At 32.2% G+C, this 22,775-nt stretch overlaps 1 protein-coding gene across 2 annotated transcripts in view; it reads right to left on the bottom strand.

Moving 5' to 3' along the window:
• LOC106785773 (neurotrimin-like) overlaps nucleotides 1-22,775 on the bottom strand; it is a 228,259-nt gene that overhangs the window by 35,306 nt on the left and 170,178 nt on the right. For both annotated transcript variants that reach the window (XM_014746492.1, XM_014746493.1), the window contains exons 6-7: nucleotides 9,491-9,708; nucleotides 8,583-8,658 (exon numbers count right to left, since the gene is read on the bottom strand). In XM_014746492.1, the coding sequence (XP_014601978.1) occupies nucleotides 8,583-8,658; nucleotides 9,491-9,708 (294 nt within the window). The remainder of the gene's footprint in view (nucleotides 1-8,582; nucleotides 8,659-9,490; nucleotides 9,709-22,775) is intronic.

The raw sequence follows: 22,775 nt of genomic DNA, 5'->3' as shown, positions 1-22,775 counted from the left end.
TAATTATATTTATTTTTTATTTTTCACATTCAATGGAAATAATAAATTATGATTGAAACAATGTATTATGATGAATATAATATAATATGTGGTATAAAAATATTCATTTGCTTTGAATGATATAAAAAGGATAAGAAATAAAAAGAGAATAAGGAAAGGAAGAAGATGAATACAAAAAAAAAATAGAAGAAGAAGAAGAAGAAGGAAAATAAAGTAAACTATTTGAAAATTGAGGAGATTATCAGAGAGACGAATGGAAATATGTCTATGTTCGATAATGCGATTAAAGGGGGCGGTGGTAAAATAGAACGCGCGAGGGTTGCAGTAGCGAAAGAGGGAGGAGAGAGGAACAGAAGCAGGAGAAGGATCGAGAGAGAGAGAGAAAGAGAGAGAGAGGGCGAGTCCCGCGTCGCGTTAAGAAGAAAATCTTCTCCCTTGATAAAAGGGAGAAGAGAGGGAGAGAGAGAAGAAGATGCGAAATATTTCCGCAAGAATTTTCACAAGACGAATGCTTGCGTGCCTTTAACGTTTTCACGTTTTTCACGGAGCCTTATACTATGGAAATTCAAAATCTGTCCTCACGATTTGCTCGCGTGCAAATCGTCTTACGTGATTTCGGTTTTACGATGGGAAGAAAAAAGATATAAAATGGGAGAAAAAGAAAAATACGAAGAAGAAGAAGAAGAAGAAGAAGAAGAAGAAATTGAAGAAGTACTTTTTATATACGAAATAAATTCTATCTTTTCTTTCCATTCAACTCTCTCTCTCTCTCCCTCTTTTTCTCTCTTTTTTTCTCGTTGTCAATGAAAAATAAAAATCTTGAATACGTGAGTTATTTTAAACTCATAAAAAAATTAGAAATAAATTCACTTTTGTTACATAGATTTGTGATTGATGAAATTCGTAAGATGCATTAGATATATGATAGATCTCACTTGTATGCATTTTTCTATTGTATTTAATTTAAATCAATAAGAATCTAATATATATGTTATAGGCTATTTGGGAAATCCGGAATTATGAACACAGCGTAGGCATTGTTCACGATAAATAGTTTAAAACCTATAAAAAGTTTAAAACCGTATTGAGTTTTTCATTTTTTTTCATTCATTCTTTTTTTCCTAAAGCTATTTCGAAACTGTCCGTCCCTATAGATCAGAAGGACAACGAAGAGAAAACAAGTCACCTAACACGATCACGATCGAAGGATCACGATCTAATTAAAAGCACCTTATTGGACGTGGTCAGTCGATCGCAAAGAAGGAATCTCACTCATCTGGGATAAGTTAAACTTTCTCTCCTATATATCTATTTATCTATCTCTTTCTTTTGCCAGGCATTCCCATTCTCCCCTATCTCTTTTCGAGATTTTCCCCTGAGGGGTATATAGCGTTTCTCCCTTCCTTACTTTTTATCCATGCTCCTACTTCTTCTCTTTTTTTTCTTCTCTTTTCTTCTCGGTGTTGTTTTTTTTCTTTTTTTTTGCCTTTCTCAAAGAGTAGGCACGTTTGAGAGAAAGAGAAAGAGAGAAAAGTCTCGGGTTGTATAATTCATGGGACCGCTTGGCGTTCGTGGTCTGTTCTCCCTATTTACCCGCCCTACCTTCCTCCCTCTCTCCCTTTCTATACATAGCTATCTCGGTTTCTGTGTCCAGAGCCTTCTCTTAGCTTCAGCCACGTATCGAAGCTGGTTGGTGGTTCTCTAGCCCCCAACAGCATCTCAATGCTGACCGACCACCAGATTAGCCCCAGGAAATTGCCAAACTTCTCTTCGGCAGAAAAGTCGATTCCAAAAGTCGTTCCACACAAGCGGCCTTATTCCTCTAACCTCCTTCCTCCTCCACCTCCTCCTCCTTCTCTTCTTCTTCCTTCTCCTTTTGCAGACTTTTCTTTTTCTTTCTTCGACTTTTTCAAGTCGCCACACTGTCGCTTATTCAACCACCCAAACCACCCCACGTCTTCTGATAAGATCACTGATATTGTCTTATTCCTTCTTTTCTTTTTATTTTCTTTTGCTTCTTCTTCTTCTTTTTTTAAACGAGTTATATTTATTATATTTTTTCTTTAATTATTTCGTCGTTATTAAAGACATTAACTGGTAATGTACGTTTACCACTCTTATATCGATTATGACTTCATATTATACAACACCAATTTCTACATTTATTTACAATGTTTTTTTAATTTAAAATTGAGGAATGCAAAGGGTTAAACCTTTGCACTTTGGATTATATATTTCTATTTTGTTACCAATATAGCTCCTAACGCTTTTAAATGTTTTATTTGAAATTAACTTTAACGAAAAAATAAGTCTCAATTTAATCAGTTTGATAAGAGTAAAAATGTTAAGTCATACTCGACGTAGGAGTGCAAAGGGTTAGGATTATTCTAATCTGCAATTTGTTTGGAAATTATTTCGTCGATATTTTACGCTTTTGTTTTCTCTTTTTTTTGCAACCATTTTAAGGAAATTAGTTAAATTTATTTTAATCGGTATAAGCTAATCATAACAATAATATTAATTCATTAATACGAACATCTTTTCTATTATTGTGTCCATTAGTAATTTTCTCTCCCTTACTTAAAAAATATACCATTTTGCGGATAGCTAAACGTCTCGATTCGTGGAAGCGCGTACTCGGTGCAATTGGAAAGATTTTAGCTAAATTAAAAAACGCTTTACGCTGCTCTCTCTTTTCATCTCTTATTCTTTTTCTTTACCTCCCTTTACCCCTTACCTTCTATGCAGCCTATCTTCCACCACTCCTTTTCTTTCCGGTAGCATACTTTTATTTACTCACGCTTCGTTCGCTCGAAAGATCTTTACCTTCTTATTTCCTTTTCTTTTCTTTTCTTATTCCTATATTTCTCTCTCTGTCTCTTTCTCTCTCTTTCTCTCTCTTTCTCTCTCTCTTTCTCTCTTTCTCTCTCTCTCTCTCTCTCTCCTTATAATATTATTTAGGTGTATATACATTTAATGAGAAAATAAAAAAGAAAATTTAATCTAGAAAATATTATTATTTTATAAAAAAGATTTTATTATTCTTGTAGTCGTTCGTAAAAACCTAGAAAAGTCTTCCCGATTAAATTGTTTAATTAAAAAGGATCTATTTTGTTTTTTTTCTTTTTAAATTAAAAATAAATCGACAAAGAGGAAGACGGGATAGAAATATATGATTTAAAAAAATAATAAATAAATTAATTAGCATCGGGCGAGTTATTGGATTTAGAAATAATCAAGCAATTGCTTCCTGTCTTTATTTATTTTCGAATTTATTTTTCGATCTCTCTTGTGAAATAGGACAAAGAGAAAGAATAGTCATCGCGAGAGAGGAATATAGTATAGAATAAATAATTTATCGAATCTGTGCTATAGGAATTCGTGAGACGCTATGAAAGTACAAAAGTTTGGGGAAGGAACCTACCTTCGGTGTTCCCTTTTAAAACTTTTCTTTATGTGTATATGTGTATATGTGAAACGTGGAAGAAACAAGTATAGTATATAAGTGGTACTACGTGCGACTCTACATGCTATTTTTCTTTTTTTTCTTGTTTTTCTTTTTTGCGGTCCAACAACCCGGCGGTGGTTCATTTCGAAAAGAAAGAGTAAAAAAAAAGAAAAGAAAAAAAAAGAGAAAAAGAAAATAATGAAGAATTTTTACACCTTTCGAAAGAAGAAAGTTCATGCTCGTTTCTCGTCGTAACGTTTGCTTTCGTAACATAAGTTTCACCGAAGTCCGATCGATTAATAATTAAAATCATCGAGGAAATTTAACTACCTATCTTGCTATACTTACTTGTTGTATACTCTACAAAGGACAAGAGCATTTAATTATGTATTAAGAATCTTATGTGATTATTAATTAAACTCTCCTACTCCTGTAGTATGAGAAGATTGTCTTTTTCTTTTTATTTCTTTATTTTTCATAGTTTGAAACAAAAATAAAATGTCATTCCTTCGTTGGATATTTCAATCGGTTATATGATTAAATAAGAATCATATTCTCTATTTGACTGCAGAATGTTGTAAAGAAAAATAGATAGATAGATACATATATATATATAGAGAGAGAGAGAGAGGGAGAGAGAGAGAGTGAGTAAGAGTAAAAGTACGTGGGACAAGTTTACTCGTTCGTTCGTAGAAGATTTCATTAGCGAAATTTCCGAAGGCAAATGCAAATCTTGCGGGGACTTTGATCCAACGTTCTGAAGTTTCCATTCCTCCTAAATTTCTAATCGTCGGATAATGTCACGAGTTAGTTCGTGTCGTTCCAAAAAGTTTAACAAAATTAAAAAAAAATAAAGAGAGAGAGAGAGAAAAAAGAGAAAAATATTAAGTAACGAAGAACTTCACGAATAATATAAATTATTTGAAATGTTGTATTATGTATTTAGTTTTGACCAATTAACTTTTTCAATTTTATATCCCATTGACAAGCAATATTGAGTGAAATTAATTAATAAATCCAATTTCAAAACGTTTGATACGTGAAAAAGATTTCATACTCGATAACAATTTCACAACGAGGAATTCTATTTCCAAAGATACTTGATTATGAATTTCTAATCAGATCTGACTCTCCCATCGCATCGAGTTCGTTTCCATTGAAATAATAATACCTTTGATCAGAACATTATTATTGTTATTAATATTATTATTATTATTATTATTAAATTATTATTAATATTATAAATATACATTTAAAGTGTATTTGTGTAATGGGAATGTATAGTCAATATGTGAAGTGTTTATACAATAATAATTGCAAATGTTTAGACGTGTCCATAATTTAGACGATTTAAGAACAAAATACATTTATTAATAATTTAAACATTTATAGCAATAGTGTTTAATTCAGAATAATAATCGTAATTAAACATATTCTAGTCATATCTTTAAGAAAGAAAAAAAACGTTAATTCTAGTATATAAACAGAAATAATTATTATAATAAAATAACAATAAATATTACGCGAGAGACGAAAAAATAAAATATAAAACGAATAAATCGCGCGTTATTTCAAGTAAAAACAAAAAAAAAACAATAAATAAATACAGAATTTCTTTAATAACTTTAAAGATCGGAGTGTTTTTTCTTTTCTACTTTCTTTATCAACACTTGACAAAACGAGAGAAGGATAAAAGATAAGGAAAATTATAAAGAAGCATCGAATTGGTCTCGCCTAATTAAGAAAGAAAAAAGAAAATACCTAGGATAAACGTTGACAGACTGAGCGCATAAAGATGGACAATTAAATCCGCGTTCTTTGTAAAAAGAAAAGGGATGGAAACAAAAAGGAAAGAAATAAAACGTTGAAGAGAGTAGGACGAATAAAGAAGAAGAGAAAGAGGAAAAGGACATTGTGCATTATGTATAGGTAAGAAGCTAGCTCGTCGAGACGGCAAAAGCAATGGCTCGAAAGAAAGAGACAGAAATAAAGAGAAAGAGAAAGAGAAAGGGAAAGAGAAAGAGAAAGACAGACAGATAGAGAGACACATAAAGAGAGAGAAAGAGACAAAACGAACATCCGAATGAATACGATATTGTTGCTATCCACGAAACGCCCGCAAGTTTTGCTGCTTTCCCCATTCCTCCCTCTCCTCTTACTTACTTCTTCTTCTTCTTCTTCTTCTTCTTCTTCTTCTTCTTCTTTTACTATTACTACTACTACTACCACTACCCACACCAACTCCTCACCCTCACCCTCTACCCACCCCTTCTCCCATCTAAAGCCGTACATTGGCCGCGGTTTGACTCAACTATGGAATAAATTAGTTGCGCTCGAGGTTTTCCTGGGGTTGGAGGAAAAGTAACTGGGGGGAGGGGGGGATGAAAAATGGAAAGAGATAGAAATATAGAAGAAACTAGAGAAAGACCGAAAGAGAGATAAAGAAAGAAAAGAATAACGAGGAACAGACAGATGGACAGACAGACAGAGAGAAAGAGAGGAAAAAAAGGACGAAGGGTGGAACCGCATGGAATGGTTGGATATCAAGAAACAGGGGTACTTTGGCCCTTAGGCGGTCCTTAATAATAAATTCATATCTCTGCGACTCTTGCTTCCTTTTTTCTTTCTCGTCTTCGTCGTCTTCCTTCTAGTCTTTCCTTCGGTTCCACGAGGCACCCTTCGGGACCACGAATGCGGGGTATGGATATCCCTTTCCTTCGCGAGCCCTCGCAACCGAGACTACAAATCTCTTTTTTATGTCGCTTAATAAAACTCGGCTGACATATCTCTGACTGCTACCACTTAATTTCGGCGGATACGTTCCTTCTCCCTTTCTCTTTTCCCCCTTCCCCCCTCTTTCCATCTCCATTACACTCACGCATATACTCTCATAGTATCTCCTTCATCCACTCGCTTTATTTCATTGTTTTCTTTTTTTATTTTTTTCGTTTAAATATTTCTTCCCTATTTCAAATATTCTTCTTTTATTTTCGTTCGTTTCTTTTCCCCATTGATCTCCTTTCGTATAAGTCATAATAATACATACTTTAGAAAGGTTTATCTAAAAAGAAAAAAAAATAATATTTAATAGTAATATCATTCTTTTCAGATTCGATCGATTAGAATTTTGAACGATGTCCGTATCCTTTTTGGAAAACTCGAGAAAAATGAAGAAAGGAAGGAAAGGAATGAAGATAAAAAGGAAAGAATAAAAATGAAAAGGGAGAATAAGAAAATAGGGAACGAACAGAGGGCAAAGCAGTCCGTTTACGGTAGCCTTTTTACGTTGGTAGCCTTTTATGCTAAACGGCCGCTTCATTTGAATGTCGCTAATGCGAAAAACCGATGCATGCTAATGGAGAGTCCTCTCTCTTCTCGTTTCTCTCTATCTCTTCGTACTATCTCTTTTTCTGTCCTTTTTTTTCTCCCTCTATCTATCTATCTTTCTATTTCTATCTCCCTTTCTCTCGTATATATGTAACTACGTTTAGTATGCACGCATGTTCGCGTACACACGCGGATATATAGACCGTCAACGGGGAACGGCCATTTATTCGTCAACCCTTTATGTCATATGCATACGTTTAGAATCGTAAAATCATACCTCTATCTATAAAACCATCCTTTTTATCTCTATTAACGATAATTAACTTATATATACGGAATATTAAAAAAAAAAAAAAAACAGAAAAGAAACATTATTGATAAATGAGTTTGGAGGTTTGATAAATCATCGTTTTTTGTTTATCAAGAAGTATTAACACCCATTTAGAATTACAAATTTAAATGCATAGATAGTTGCAGAAATAAATTTATTGGAATATTTTATTATTATATTACTTAAACGATATTAATTAAATTATTTGAGAATATAATTAAAAATTTACTCTTATATATTTTATTTTGAAAAGGAATAATAATATTGAACTGTTTGATGGTATAAATTATCCTTGATTAAAATTTGAATAAATTTATCACAGGCGAAAGAAAAAAATAAAATACGTATTAGGATATTTGTTGAAACACAAATGACCTAATTTAACAGCTAGGCCATAAAATTAAATTTCTGAAATAAATGACACGATGCTTCTATTGTTAAATATTTTATCATTCTTTTCTATTTTTTATTTTTTCACGATTCACCTATGTGGACACCTAAATGTGTTCACATTTGTTTCCCCCATTGTCTATTTGTAGGATTCTCTTGCATAAAACTAAACAATATTGTAATACAGGTGTTTAGAAACTTTTAAATTATTTTTTTTTTCCAAATAAATAAGAATCTAGAAATACATGTACTATCATAAAAGTATTTTCCGATTAAAATTTAATACAACCCAAACGAATTGTTTATACAATCCAAGAATAAAACATTAAAAATTTATATTATATAATTATATTCGTACACAAAATTCGTAACAATATTAAAATACGTATCTTGGAACATTAATAGAAACAATTTGTACAAAAACTGTATCATGAAAAATATCGTAAAGTACCTTCGCGAAAATCCGTTCTAATAAATTATCTAACCAATAGTAATTAATTAATAAAAATAAAAAATACTAGTAAAAAGAAATCCATCGAAGAAATAAGAAAAAGTAACAACAAGAAAAAGAAATAAAAGAATATAAGGAAAAAAGGATTAATGAATAATATTAGAAAGATTCGATAGAAAGAGGATGAAAGAAAAGATCGATTAATCGAAGGAACGGCAACCCTTTGGCAAATACGATGAGCGTTTTAACTCAGCTAATTAAGGAGGATAAGAGAGGAGAACTAGGTAGTAAGCTCACGTTCAATAATATGATGGTAGGTATAGGTTTGCGATACGTACTCTGGGCTATGTAAAGTAACGTACATAGCTATCTCTCTACCTATCTACCTACGGTTACGCTTATAAGAAAGTGGTTAAACTGCTTGCGGGCTTGGAAGGAAAATTACGTGACTAGTCGAGATGCCGGCGTCTCTGTCGACTTCGTAAACAGCCGTAGTGCAATGTTCAAGGCGGCCTCCGGGCTTCGGCCTTGAGTTTACTGTATACAGAAGCGAACCATCTGTGACGATCCGTCATTAACTTGGCAAACGCTCTTTGCGGATGGTTTAAAGCGCGAATAAACAAAGCAACACTTACTGTACAGCCGTATGACGCCATCTGTATTGCCACGTGGATTTTTTGCCACGCACTTGTATGCACCGTAATCTTCCATCTAATAACAATAATAACAACAACAATTCAAATGGGATAGAATATAAATAATTAACCCTTTGTGAGTGCTGAATACTTTTAGTACTGAAATGTTTTTCAATGGAGCGGAATAATTTATTATTAGTGCGATTGTTTCCGTTGTGTTGACATTATTTTTTATATCAGATCTAATAATTAAAGTTTTTATATATAATTTTCATGTGACAAGACTCAAAATAATAATCAATATGCGAACCAACATTACATTATTTTACATTCATATATCGATAAACACGTATATGAGTCGATAAACCACGCTGGCAACTTTTACCCAATGCATATATGCGCTCATAGCAGTCAAAGGGTTAATTATTGTCGCAATATATTTTGTTATTTATTAATAATTATATACGAATAGACGTTGCTTTTGGAAATTGATTCATTTTTTAATTCGTTTATATTATTTTTCATATATATACAAAATGTTAACCTATTGAATATCGAGATACAACGTTAGCGAACGTGAAATACTCGAACGAACGAACGGACGAAGCTTTCGACCTACGCCACAGTTAGTTTTCGCGTATCACCTGTTGACTCTGAAGTGTTCGATAGGTTTCAAACTAGGGGAGCTTATCTTTTGTCAGATTTACATTCGCATAAGCGTCTATACGTACACATACACGAACACGAACACAAACATGAACACGGGTGAATATTTTATAATTTATTTAGTTATTAAATTACATTATATATATATATATCTTGCAATTATTATGTTACATCTATTCGCATAATTCATAAATTCATAGATTTAATAAAGAAAAAAAAAGAAAATGGTATTTAACAATTACCTGAATGTCGTAAATTTCTAGTGTCATATGAGTCTTGTATGATGGCACCTCAGGAGTAGAAACGACCTTGTATTTACTGCTATCGTGAATCATGTGTTTGTCCTCCCTGGTCCAATAATTTAAAGAAGTTGGATGAGCTTCGGTATAACATTCCAACTTGACGGAATAACCTAAGGGCGCGCCAACCAATTGGTGTGGTATCGAGAGCATAGGGGGAACTGCAACAGAGAAGTGATTGATTGGCTCATAAATGTTCCAATTACTAGGAATACACGATGGGCCTACGATCGATATCTACCAATTCTCCTCCAACATTCCCCTACCTTCAAATCCCAAACCGACCGAAACGATACGCCAAAGCATAAAATAAACCTTCGAAAATCGAGAAGCAAACCATTCGTACGAAAATATATATCGAATTTTAGATATAAAATTGCATCGGTATGTTTCCGTGTGTGTGTGCGTGGATATTTATGCATATTTATTTTGAGTCATATACAAATAAAAGTTGTAAATTTACAATTTTAATGGTATTTGTTATAGATTAATTTAATTATTCGATCATTAGGTAAAATTCACACACATTTCTATAATTGTCTAATAGATATCTTTGAATTAGTTGTATAAGCTTATCATATATTCATAAATATTTCATTTATTATTGAATCGTGAAATATGATTATCTTTATTTATTCGAGAATATTATCAATTAGAAATGAATTGATATGATCGATAACTACATACATATATGATTAACTCTAATAATTAATTAACGAATATAAGGATTTTTACTCTAATTATATATTTAATTAATTAAAATATATAGATATATTAACTATTGATCGCGTTGTACTCGATTCATTTTAAATAAGATTAATTTGTTGTTCGTTTTCTTTTTTCTTTTTGTTCTGAAAATTCGATGAAAGACACAAAAACGATGTTACTTTTCATTCGGACGAGGACGAACGACGATGACGACGATCGTTATTTATAAGACTTCTGTCTGTCTCTCTCTCTCTGTCTCTCTCTCTCTCTCTCTCTCTCTCTCTCTCTCTCTCTCTCTATTTCGTATCGTTACCACGAGCACAAAATGTCAGAGCTCGCGTTACCAACGCAAAACTTTTGCATGCTAGCCGATGAAAACGATTAATCTTTATGAGGGAGAGAGGCGGCTTCGTTTACGGAGAACGTGACATGAGAACGATGGCCGTTAACGATCGTTCTTTACTCTCTCTTTCTCTCTCTTTCTCTCTCGTTTTCTATTTTTATCATTTTTTTATCTTATGACTAAGTATTCCATATTTTATTTATTTTTATAACCATTGTTTTTAATAAGATCATTAAGATCATCATCGATGTGTACAAATTTATGAAGATTTAACGACGGAAAAAAAAGTTTGTTAAGTTATCAAAAATTTAATTCAAATGAAATAATTATTGATTGCAATATTAAGCATTAATATCAATTTATTTAACATCTAAATTTTTAAACCGTTTCATTACTGTAGCGACCCATATAGGAGTTTGATTAAGCTTTATATTTATTTTTATTGATAAGATTTTTAATAATTATTTTGATAGGATTATTTAGGTTTAAAATTGTGATATTAACGAACGAACGAACGAACGAATGAAAGATTCGATCGAAGGAAGTGTGATTTCCTTAAAAGTTTCGATTGAAATAGGTTGTCTCGTGCAAAAGTTGAGGAACTCCTACGACATGCCATACTTCTATATTTATAATGCGAACAAGTGTGCGTGTGTGTATGTGTATTGGTCTATAAAAAGTAATCTAATTTTGATGAGGGAGAGAGAAAGAAAGAGAGAGAGGAAAGGCTTGCCATGAACAGGTGAATCTCATGACACTCGTGATAATGTCAGCTCGTGCAGTAGTTGTGGGTTTAATATAAGTTAAACTTTTGCTAAGAATATACCAGAAGCAGCTGTCTCCTTTCTTGTTTGCTCGCTTCCTCCGTATGTGTTGCATGTGCGTGTGTGTGTGTGTGTGTGTGTGTGTGTATGAAAAAGAGAGAGAGCAAAACTTCGAAGATTTCAACTTTCATCCAGCAAATCGCAAACAAACAAAATTAATAAATGAATAATTTCTAACAGAAATACAATATATTTTTTTGTTGATTTATCGCTAACGGAAAATGAATACATAAATAATAGCAAAGAAAAAAATTGTAAAAATCCTATTATTTTTTAATTGATTTGACTTAAATATTTTTCAATGGAGTATTTGATTAATTTAAACAAAATTCTCACATCGTATAAATAATTGCAATAAATTATTATTCCAAAGATATTGTAAAAGACCATTAATAATAATGGTTCTTTAGATTACAATTGAAAACGTGTTTCCTAGATTTGACGATTAAAGAAAGTTTCGCATTAAAAGATCTTCCAGGTTGAAATTTGAAGCTTTCTCCTACTCATCGCAATTCTTATTCCTTCGGAGAACTTTCATCATGCCTATGAAATACTAAGGGTTCTCTACGAACGTTGGTAATTTCGAAAGGTCTACCCTTTTATGCGATCTAAGAATATACTTTCAGTTGGAAAGAGAATGAAAGAAAGATAGGAAAAATGAAAAGTAAGATAGTAAAAAAGTAAAGAAAACGTGCGTCGTTTTTCGATATTATAGAGTCGCCAATTTTTCTTTTCGATTCTTCTTAGTATTGTAAGAAAAGCAACTGTATACTACCTGGCATCATTTCGCCATGGATTCGTCAGATCTTAAAGCAGGAAAATCTTTATTGTAGTAAGACGTAAGCTTATGATAAGAAATATCCGTCCATTGTTACGGAAGAAAACACGATATCTCTTTTCGATTTACAAGGAAAATGTTTGTTGCTAACCAACCTCCTCCTCCTCCTCCTACACTTATCTTATTGCTCATAGAACTCCCTTTCCTTTTGTGCTTATTTTCTAGCCGGTTGTGTTGTTGCTTTTGATAGTGCTTTTGCATTTCCGCGTTGCAACGAATCTAAAGTAAGCAGCAACCGTGAAAGAGGATCGAAAAGGGCACGTAGATGTAAATGACTTTAAAATTTGAATAAAGACCTCCTGCCGAATGCCCGCAGGAAGTAACACGCCCAGGTCCTACTTTGCGACCCACCACTGGGAATTCCTGCGCCTCTTTATCTTTTCCTTCCTTCCTTCCACTGAAGTCATCAACCTGACTTTAAACCGAATTTTCACCGACTTTGGCCTCTTCCTAACTTTTCCTACCACATTCTCCATCTCTTACTCCTACTAGAGACTACTCTCTCTTTCTATCTAATATCCTTTCGAGCTTTCGAGCTTTCCCGAGCTCTTTATGTTGTTACAAGATTGCACGACGTTATGAAAAATTTATCGCGAACGTCTGAAGAATGTGTAAGATCTTCCCTTCGGACTTTAGTTACTTACTTTACTTACTTACTTACTTACTTTCTTTCGAGCTTTCTTTCTTTCTTTCCTTCTTTCTTTCTTTCTTTCGAGCTTTCTTTCCTTCCTTCCTTCCTTCTTTCTTTCCTTCAAGCTTTCGTTTCATGAGAAAAGCAAAGGACGAATTTATAAAACGTAAGACTCGTGTATACCGTACAAACGAGAATGGAAATTAGTTCGTTTTCAACAAGTAGGTATAGGAATAGTAAACTAAATCTTATTATTTGCTAAATAAAATCCTTTGAAATTATTTTCATATTTTTTTTTCTCCTCGTTTTCAACCCCCTTTTTCTTTCGACTATTCTCATATTTAAACAAAAACGTCATCGTATCGTAGCCATTAATAACACTTAAGTGAAATTTCTCGGCTGTTCGTTGAAAATTCATCGTGGAAAATAATAGAAAAGGATTTATTATGATTAACGATGTCCGTTTTCTTCATCTCTCTTTATCTTTTTTTTTTATTCTTCTTCTTTATATTTTTCTTTCTCTTTATCTTTTATTGAGAATAAAGTTACTGTTAGATGTTATAGATAAAAGATGGGTTATAATTATTTTGTCTACTTATACATTATTTCGAAGATTAAAATTTTCACATGAGAGATGAAGAAGGAAAGAACGAAAGAAAGAGAGATAGAACACAATCTCTTGAACTCCTTTGAATTTTCTTTGTTTGTTCTTGAAAGTTTTGAATAAGTGTATGGATACTGAGTATATTGATGCTATGTACATGTACGGTGAATATACTTTCTTACATTTTTTAGTAGCTTTCTAGCTGAGAAATTGGACAAAAGAAGAGCTTGGATAATGTAATTTACATACAAGAACAGTAAGAATGATTAAACGAAAGGAAAGTATTTTGTATTTACAAATAACCTTTGTAATCTCTATGTATATATTTTTATTAAGATGCATCAATAAATTATGTGGGAATTTTTTATTATTTTATGTAAAAATTAAAAACTACAATGTATTGTGTGTACTATAGTACTTTAATTTGTAATATTTATAATATTGCAGTATTTTATATTAAAAATAATACATTAATAATGTGGGGATACAGAATATCTGAGAAGTATGCGTGCATAGAGTATAAGTTGCCATAATGGAATGCATGTGTGATGGTATGAGTGTGTGAGAGAGTGTAGCGTGGAACGAAGGAGAAAGAAACCGTATATAGATATAAAAGTTTTGTTTAAATAGTAAGGCTACACCGTCTGGACTCGTCGCCTTTGTACAGCTCCATCAAAATCTCTCGAACGTTCTCGATCTGGAAGTGCGGAAAGGATCCATTGTTTATAATGGAGAATTATCGAGAGGTTTCTGGAAGGAATGCCAGGAAATGATGAAAGACGATGGAGGGAGGGAAAGGCATAAATAGGCGACGGAAGGGATCGGACGGGGCATTCCGCAATAGTTCTTTAATATACGACGAGTGTTAGGTGTGAAAGAAAACGAGAAGACAACGAGGGGACCGTGAAGGGATACGAAGATGGAGATAAGCGACGACGAGTCGAACACGGCGCGTCCTTCACTAATTACGGCGGTTGTTTTTCGAGTTATGATGAAGAGTAGCACCTGTCATTTCATGACAATAGATTGTAGATATTCACCATTCTATCTCTTTTAAAATAATTATACCTAAATCGGTTAATATCATTGTTAACCGTTATTGATTAAGTCAATATTATTACTTACTTTTATATATATATATATATATATATTTTTTCAAATTAAATAAAATAAATCTTACAATAATATATGAATATATTAAATATATAATATTTTGAATTTGAATAAACTAGATTATACAATAATGTAATTTAAACAAAATGATTTTCAATAAAAATATTCTCTAATTTTATTGTGACATAAAATATCTCGAAAATATTTAATTTTCAACAGTAAATACAAATAATATTATGAATGAATGGTCTCTTTTTTCTTCGTTAAAGATTTTCGAAAAAAGTGTCGGCACATAGACGTAAGAATTTTTCGAAAAAGAGAACTAAAGCGTTTCGATTCCAAAAGAAGTTCGTAAAAAGAAAATTTAAGTTTACCGACTTTCGAAGTGAGAGAAAGACCACCGAAATTGGTTTGTTCTCGTTTAATCTAGAATTTCCTTTGAGAAAAGACTTCTGTAAACGAGGACACGATTAAATTCGATTCTTTTCTTTCTTTATTTCTTTCCCTTTTATTTTCTTTTCTTTTATTTCCTTTCCTTCTCCTTCGTTCATTCATTCATTGATTGCTCTCGCCAGATCTTTCAACGAAGACGTTTAGAGATTTCCCAAATTACATCATTTATTATAGCAATGAATAATAATTATTACATAAATTATTAGAAAGAATATGAGAAAAAAAGAAAAAGAAACAATCCCCTAAAGAAATATTATAATATTGAATATAACGTTAAAATATAATATTTAAAAGATAATCACACAAAGTTTTTCTCGATTGATAATTAATATAATTATATATATACAAAAAATCAAATAGATAAATAAATAAATGAAAAAAAGGTAAAATATCTGATGGACGTAAAATCATGTACGGAATATTTCGATTAGACGAAACACCTTGAAGACGTTCTTAGATCGTTCGCGAGTCAGCTCGAGAAAGCTTCTCCGATTTTCCAGGATATTCCTGCTAGAACGTCCTGGCACGTAATACAAGGTCGTGAATTACTTTGGATTTCAGGGAAAGGTTCTTGTCGTCTCTCTCTCTCTCTCTCTCTCTCTCTATCTCTTTCTCTCTTTTTCTTTTTCTCTCATCCCCTACAAGAGTCGAGGCTGCCGACGACAACGAGGGAGTGTCGTCTTCGGATAGCGCAAAGGATATCCGACACCTTCTTAAAATGCAAAACATTCCGTCTGAGAGTGAATGAAGGGATGGGTTGGCCTCTGAGAAAAGTCGGCTCCTAGGATCGAAGGTGTGAGTATACACGATGTCCTGGGTTCCTTATTGCTACGACGAACTCAGCTCTTTAAGTGTGTGTATTCTTACTAAAGAGAGTGAATGTGTAAGTGTAAGAAAGAAAGAGAATTAGAAGAGTGCCGATTCGGTGTTACCTTTTTTTTTTATTCCTTTCTGTATGTTAAGAAAGAATGAGAGAGAGAGAGAGAGAAAAAGAAAAGTATTTTCGGTCAGACGTTTATATTGTTTGACTGAATTTTCAATAAGGTCTTATTTCCTTGACTTTAATGAAAAAAAGAACCCCTATCTCACCCGGTATAACCCTTTCTTTTTCCATCTGAATGGTATTTTCCTTTCTCTTTGTTATTTTTTTCTTCTTATATAATTTAACAAAATAATTTTTGGGCATATTCTTTCGAAGGAAATCGGAATATTTAAACGCATATTAGTTTAAGACTAATAATTAGTTTATCACTTTTTATTTTTTCATTTTTAAATTTGAAAATAAGATATAGTGGAAAACAGTTCGATCGGTATTGATAGAAATATTAAAATAAAAATACGACATATCGTTAAACGATTTTTGTTAGATGGTGTTGAAGGTTAAAAGGGATGAGCGTTCAATTTGTCGCATTGGCAACCACGATTACGAAGACCACCAAGCGAGGAAATTTTTCCGGAAATTGGCCGTGCAAACGGCGCATACGTTCTCTTTTCTTTTGCTCTTTCTTTACTTTCCTACCATTTCTATATATCTTTTCTTTTTCTCTCCTTCTGCCTTTTTTTTATCTCTCTCTCTCTCTCTTTCTCTCTCCTTTTTTCTTCTCTTTTTTTTTACATTTCCTCAGAATTGAAGTGATTCATCTCATGCTTGCGTCTCCCTCCCCCTCCTCCCCCCTCTCTCTCTTTACCACTACCGTCATTCGAAAGGTTTAAATATTAGTACGAGCGGCTGCGAAATGTAAACGACGTAGAGTTAGATTGTGGAGAACAATGTACCTGTCGGCCCCAGCGGTGGATGAAAGCTAATTCAGGTGGAAGTTAAACAGCGTTAAAGGTACGGCCTCTGCCTCCATCACCGTAGAACGGCTTCAATGGGTTACGTCGGCCCACCTCAACTCACCTCTCTACTTCTATGTATATGTGTATATCCTATATGTATATGTGTATCTGTATGTATATGCACTCGCACGGAAATGCGTGCGCGCGCGCATGTGTGAGTATGTGTATATTCGTCGGTCTTAAATTCATTCCAAGGACCAAACGAGCAGCCATAGTTTCATAGGATCCCCATCGTATGAATAAAAAAGAAAGCTGTATCGGAAGGTTAATTGCACGCTCATCGTCCCTCCCTTTTTTTATCTTTTTTCTTTATTCTTTATTCTTTATTCTTTCTTTCTTTCTCCTTTTTTTCAGCTTTATTTCTTTCCGCTTTCGCGCTATTGTATAAGTATTTATATTCAACATAATATTGCTACGTTTAATATTTTTTGTATCTTTCTATTTTTTAATATATATTTTTTTATCTTGCATTTCGAAGACAGAAAATAGGTTTGTGATGGTTAATAAGAAATAATATACGAACAATAAGTCAATTGTTAATCATATATATAAACTAGAGATATATATTAATTAATAAATATTAATTTATATATATATATATAAAAATACTAGACATATACTAATTTACAAAATACTAATTTAAATGTATATAATATTGATTAAATATTATTTTATTGAATACATAATTTAAAAAAAATATGATTTAAATAAATTGGAAGAAAACTAACTTCTACTCGTTTGAGTAAGAAAACGATTAATTAATTATTAACGTGATTAAGTGAGAGAAATGAAAGGATCTATCAACAAATGTTCTTCTATAGTACATGTTGATCATTATTACGTAGCATAAGGTTATTATATTGCCGATAAGGATTCGGTAAAAGCAGCGACTATATGGAGCACGTATGCACGGTAGATTAAATTAAATCAAGATAGCTCTTGCATGATAATAAATCGTGCTTATGTGTAAATATATGGTGGTACATGGGTATATATATGTATTATATTTATATGTATGTGTATGTACGCGATTGAACATATTAAATCGAGTAGAGATGTTTGCTCGTTATACGAAGATTCTGCTTTCACTATAATTATCTATAGACAATAAACGGTCGTTGAAAGTGATCTAACAGATAACATCGTTTTGATTCGAACGAACAAATAGATCTCAGTCAGTTAAAAAAAGAACAATTGAAAGAAAAAAATAGAATTATAAATCAAAAGAGAGATATATTAAATATTATACAAACAAATGGAAACAAAACAATAATGTGCAGGATAATTTCATAAAATTGTCGCGTCAAATTAAAATATTTCAATTTACATATTTTGTTCTATCCGACGCGTATACGCTATTTCATTTTTACTCGTATTTTTATATAATTATAATTTTATGTTCGATTTTTTTTTAGAGCTATCTGCTGTGGAAATATAAATGTGTGATAATATGTGACTTTTTCTTTTTTTTTTTTAATATTATAAAATGTATATATATAAACTGTAACATACTTTAACGTTGATATAAGCGAAACATATAGTAGTAACGAATGTCAGACAAAAAAGAAGTGATGTTGCTCAACGTTAAAGCAAACAACGACAAATAGAAATATAAACTTGTACTAAATTCTTATTCTATCTCTTTCTCTCTTTCTTTCTTCCTCTTTCAAATTTATGTTTAAATTTCTTGTGAATTATAATACACGTATAAAAATTTTCTTTTCATAAATTTTAATGTCCTGTGTACATGAATTTTCAAATAATATATAAAGGTAACAAAGATAGAGTTAAGTAGTTCCCGTTACATACGTTCTCCCACTCAAAATAATATCCTCTTGAAACTGGCAGCTTAAGTACGCATACAGTTTGAATCACGTATAAACCACTGGAAATTCAGAAACTGGCCGAATAGTGGAGGAACATTTTGGAACTTGTTTGCCTCGGTGAAGTTAAATGTTTCCATCGGCCAGTTCCAGGAACTTCCTCTCTTTCTCTCTCTCTCAGTCACTCATACTAACTCGAGTCGACTACATTCCTCGTTCTTCAAACTGTATATCTACATATAATAATGAAGTTTCATGAATTTGATGTTGTACCACCTGCTTGAAGACAATTATGATTTTATTAGTCTACTAGAGAACTTTTTCCTTCGTTAAAAGATATAATTTATAATTATACAATATTCCATTCTTTTGATTATTAAAATAAATAATAAATACAACAATATATAAATACTTGTATTATTATAAGAAGTAAATTATGTTGTTGAATGAATTGGTATAATTAAATTAATTATAAAATCATAACAAAAACGCTATTATTTGACTTCAAACAAAAAACAAGACTATAAGATATCTAAATTTACTATTATTTTTTCATTCCTTTTAAAAACGTATGAGTTATATCTTTTAGAATGCGTTTAACAGAAATAAGTTAAACAAAAATTGTTAACATTTCAGACATTTAAAAAAAAAAAAATAGAATATTTTTGTTGAAAAACTCGCGGCTGGTAGAAGGATGAATTTTGATAGGAAAACCTGTAGAGTCAACTTTGTTAGCTAATCGGTGTCAACGTTTAATAGTTTATGAGAGAAAGGAAGAGAGAGAGAGAGAGAGAAATCGAATAAAATGGTAGTAGGAAAGTCACGAGGATGTGCGTGGAAAATGCTATCGGTCGAAACATATTTTCCACGTGCGACTGCCCGCCATTTTTCATGGTTCATTTCACACGAAATCGATTTATCACAAACCGCGAACGAATCTGTACACGGTTGCCTTCCAAACGCCTGTTAGTCTCGCTTTTCTTATGCTCTATTGGTTACTATCTTTTTCTATCTGTGTATTTGTATATGTGTGTAGGTATGTGTGTGTGTAAATCCTGATTTTCTTTTCGCGAAAGTAAAGGTCTCGACAAGTCTCGCTTTGTCTCGACCTAATTTCTATTAGAAAAATTCATCTATAATAATTAAAGGAATGCATAATATATGATAATTGTTTATAACTATTTGAGTGAATATTTTTTAAAAAAGAAAAACTTATTTGTAGATAACTTTAAAGAAATTTACTGAATAAAAAAAAAAGAAAACAAAAAAGAAAAACAAAAAGGAGAAAAGAAAGAAAAAGTGAGTTCCTATTCTTCGAAAAGGATTTAACGGGAAGATTTAGGTAAAAGTACGTGTAGAATAGTTGGTACGCAACGAGGTGTGATTCCCGTTTCTCGGGATCTGGAATTCAGGAAGTGGTAATACACGGAATAAGAGGATGGCTTAGCTGTCTCCTAGGGACTCTCTGGAAGATAGCTGGCAGTTCGATTTACGGTAATTCGACTGGTATTCGCTAGCAGTGTCTTGGTTCTCTCGGATGTCAAACGGAGCTCTGGAAAGCTGAGAAAGAGTAAGAGAGAAAGAAAGATAGGGTAACAGAGGAGTGAGGAAACAGAAGAGAAGGAGCAGGAGGAGAGAGGAGGAGAGAAGAAGAGTGAGAACGGGGGTTGGTTGGTTCTCTGATTTGGTTTGAAGTGACTTCACCTTTAATGCGGAGAAGCCGCAGGAGGTTTCGCATACCTCATGCTCGTCTACCCAGATTACCTTTTCCAAGTGAGAGTGAATGAAACGAGGGAGAGATAGAGAGAGAGAGAGAGAGAGAGAGAGAGAGAGAGAGAGAGAGAGAGTTTTAACAGTATTAATTACAAACGAGAAACGTTGCACCTATTTGCCGATTCTTTTTCCGAGCTACTCAACATACTTCAAACATTCTGTTTAAGTTTCCCATTTCTCTTTGGATAAGAGAATATATTCTGTGATTTTTTGTTTTGTTTTATTGAAATATACATTTTGTATCTGTGTTTAAAAGAGAGAGATACAGGGATGGGGGTGGGAGGGAATAAGACTTAATGTATATTTATATGTTACAAACAAATCGACCGTTTGATCTCTTTCTCTTTTCTTTTCGATTTCATTTCGAAATCAATCCCGCTATCTGTAATGTATTATTATTTATTATTTTACATCGATATTATTAATTACACGTTGGCATTAATAGTCATCACCTCCATGTACCCCGAGAGATGCATAATGTAAGCGACAGTTTTACATTGAATTATTTAACGTTGTATCATGTTTAACCAAACGACACGAATGCATTTATACATATATATTTATAATAAATCTTTACCGCATTTATACATACATGCGTATATGCATATATAGTAGAAAAAATTAAATGAGTACATTTGTAGTAACGAAATGTTATAAGTATTTAATTAAATAATTGTGTTCTTCATAATTTCTATATATTCATTCTTTTATTGATTTAAAAGGTAAACAATAAATTTAATAATAATAATAATAATAATAATAACAAGATTATTTACTTCAAGTTAATTGAACAGCAAGGATATTATGTTTAGCTTTCGAAATAGATGGTTCACCTAAGTTAGAAGGAATTTTCTAAAGGAGTTTGTCATCACGTAGCGAAACTCGAATACAAAGCAATTTTCTATTCGAAATTAGCAGAATGATTGCACCATGTATATCTAAAGTATACTCTCTTCTCTCTCTCTCTCTCTTTCCAGATACATACACATGCATATACACTATATATATGGATATATATACTTAGATATTCGTATGCGAGATTTTCGTCTTGCCGAGCTTGAGCAAGCTTTCGCGAACTAAGTTTGCTAGAGGATGAAACTTGACTGGTACAAACTATCTCAGTAACGACAGCTGGCAGCAGCATAACCCAGCTTCCACCCAACCTTATACCACAACTTACTACGAATGTGATCTCCTTGCATCAATCACCATGGATCGAGAGATATATATAAACATATACTTATATTTATATATATATATATATATGTATGTATATAGAAAGTAATGGGATGAAACAGCACTCTTACCAAATTTATATTTTAAAAAGCAATTGGTCACTTTTCGAAAATCATTCCATGACCATGATCATTTTTATCGCTATCATTTACAAATATCTTTCGAAAATCATTATTTTTCTATCATCGAACTTCAATTGAAAGAAAATAATTCGACATTTAATTTTTTTAATCAATAAATGAAATGCTGAAAAGAAATAGGGATGCAAGTAACATATTTTGTACCTTACAACTAAACATCTAATTCGTAGTTATGAATTTATCTTAAATTTGTAGCATATTAGATCTGGGAAAAAAAATTCATTATTTTTACGTTTAATTAAACGTAAAAACGTTTCCCAGATCTAATATATTACATTCATCTCTTTTCTTTTCAGCTACTCAAATTACATTTTTATTATTAAAAACCTATAAAGAGAATGATTGATGCAACTTTAAACGATCGAAATAAAAGTAAAACTGTTGAATCATTTTATTCGTTTAAATTTGAGAAAATTTGTAAATATTAGAATGAATGTAATAGGGTTGGAAAAATTTTCTTATTAAACTATAATCCATTTAAGGGAACGTAATTGGTAATATTTACCTTTTCCTATATCAAACTTTGTAAGGTATATAAAAAAAAATCTACATAGAAAGAGAGAAAGAAAGAGAGAGAGAAAAGAAAGAAAAGAGAAGAGAAAAGAAAAAGAAGAAAAAGAAGAAGGCTTCTTCGCAATGTTCGCAAAAGATTTTCTTTAGCTCTCTCGAGACGACAACGTTGGGGGCAATGGAAGAGTCACGAAACTTTGAAGCTCCTATCCCTCGGATGCGTTTCCTTCTCCGCATGGTAAAAGTATCGTTGATATCGTTGGTAAAGGTAATAGTAGTAGTAGTAGCAGCAGCAGCAGCAACAGTAGTAGTAGTAGTAGTAGTAGAAGTAGTAGTAGTAGGTAATAGTAGTCCGGAGGCTGTCTCACCGATTCAGTTTGAACTTGACGGGTG

Source organism: Polistes canadensis, unplaced genomic scaffold (genome assembly GCF_001313835.1).
Source record: "Polistes canadensis isolate GaletaPanama2010 unplaced genomic scaffold, ASM131383v1 scaffold_56, whole genome shotgun sequence".
Lineage (NCBI taxonomy): Eukaryota > Metazoa > Arthropoda > Insecta > Hymenoptera > Vespidae > Polistes > Polistes canadensis.
The sequence above is the reverse complement of the archived record's forward strand: the minus strand, read 5'-3'. Positions and strand labels throughout refer to the sequence as shown.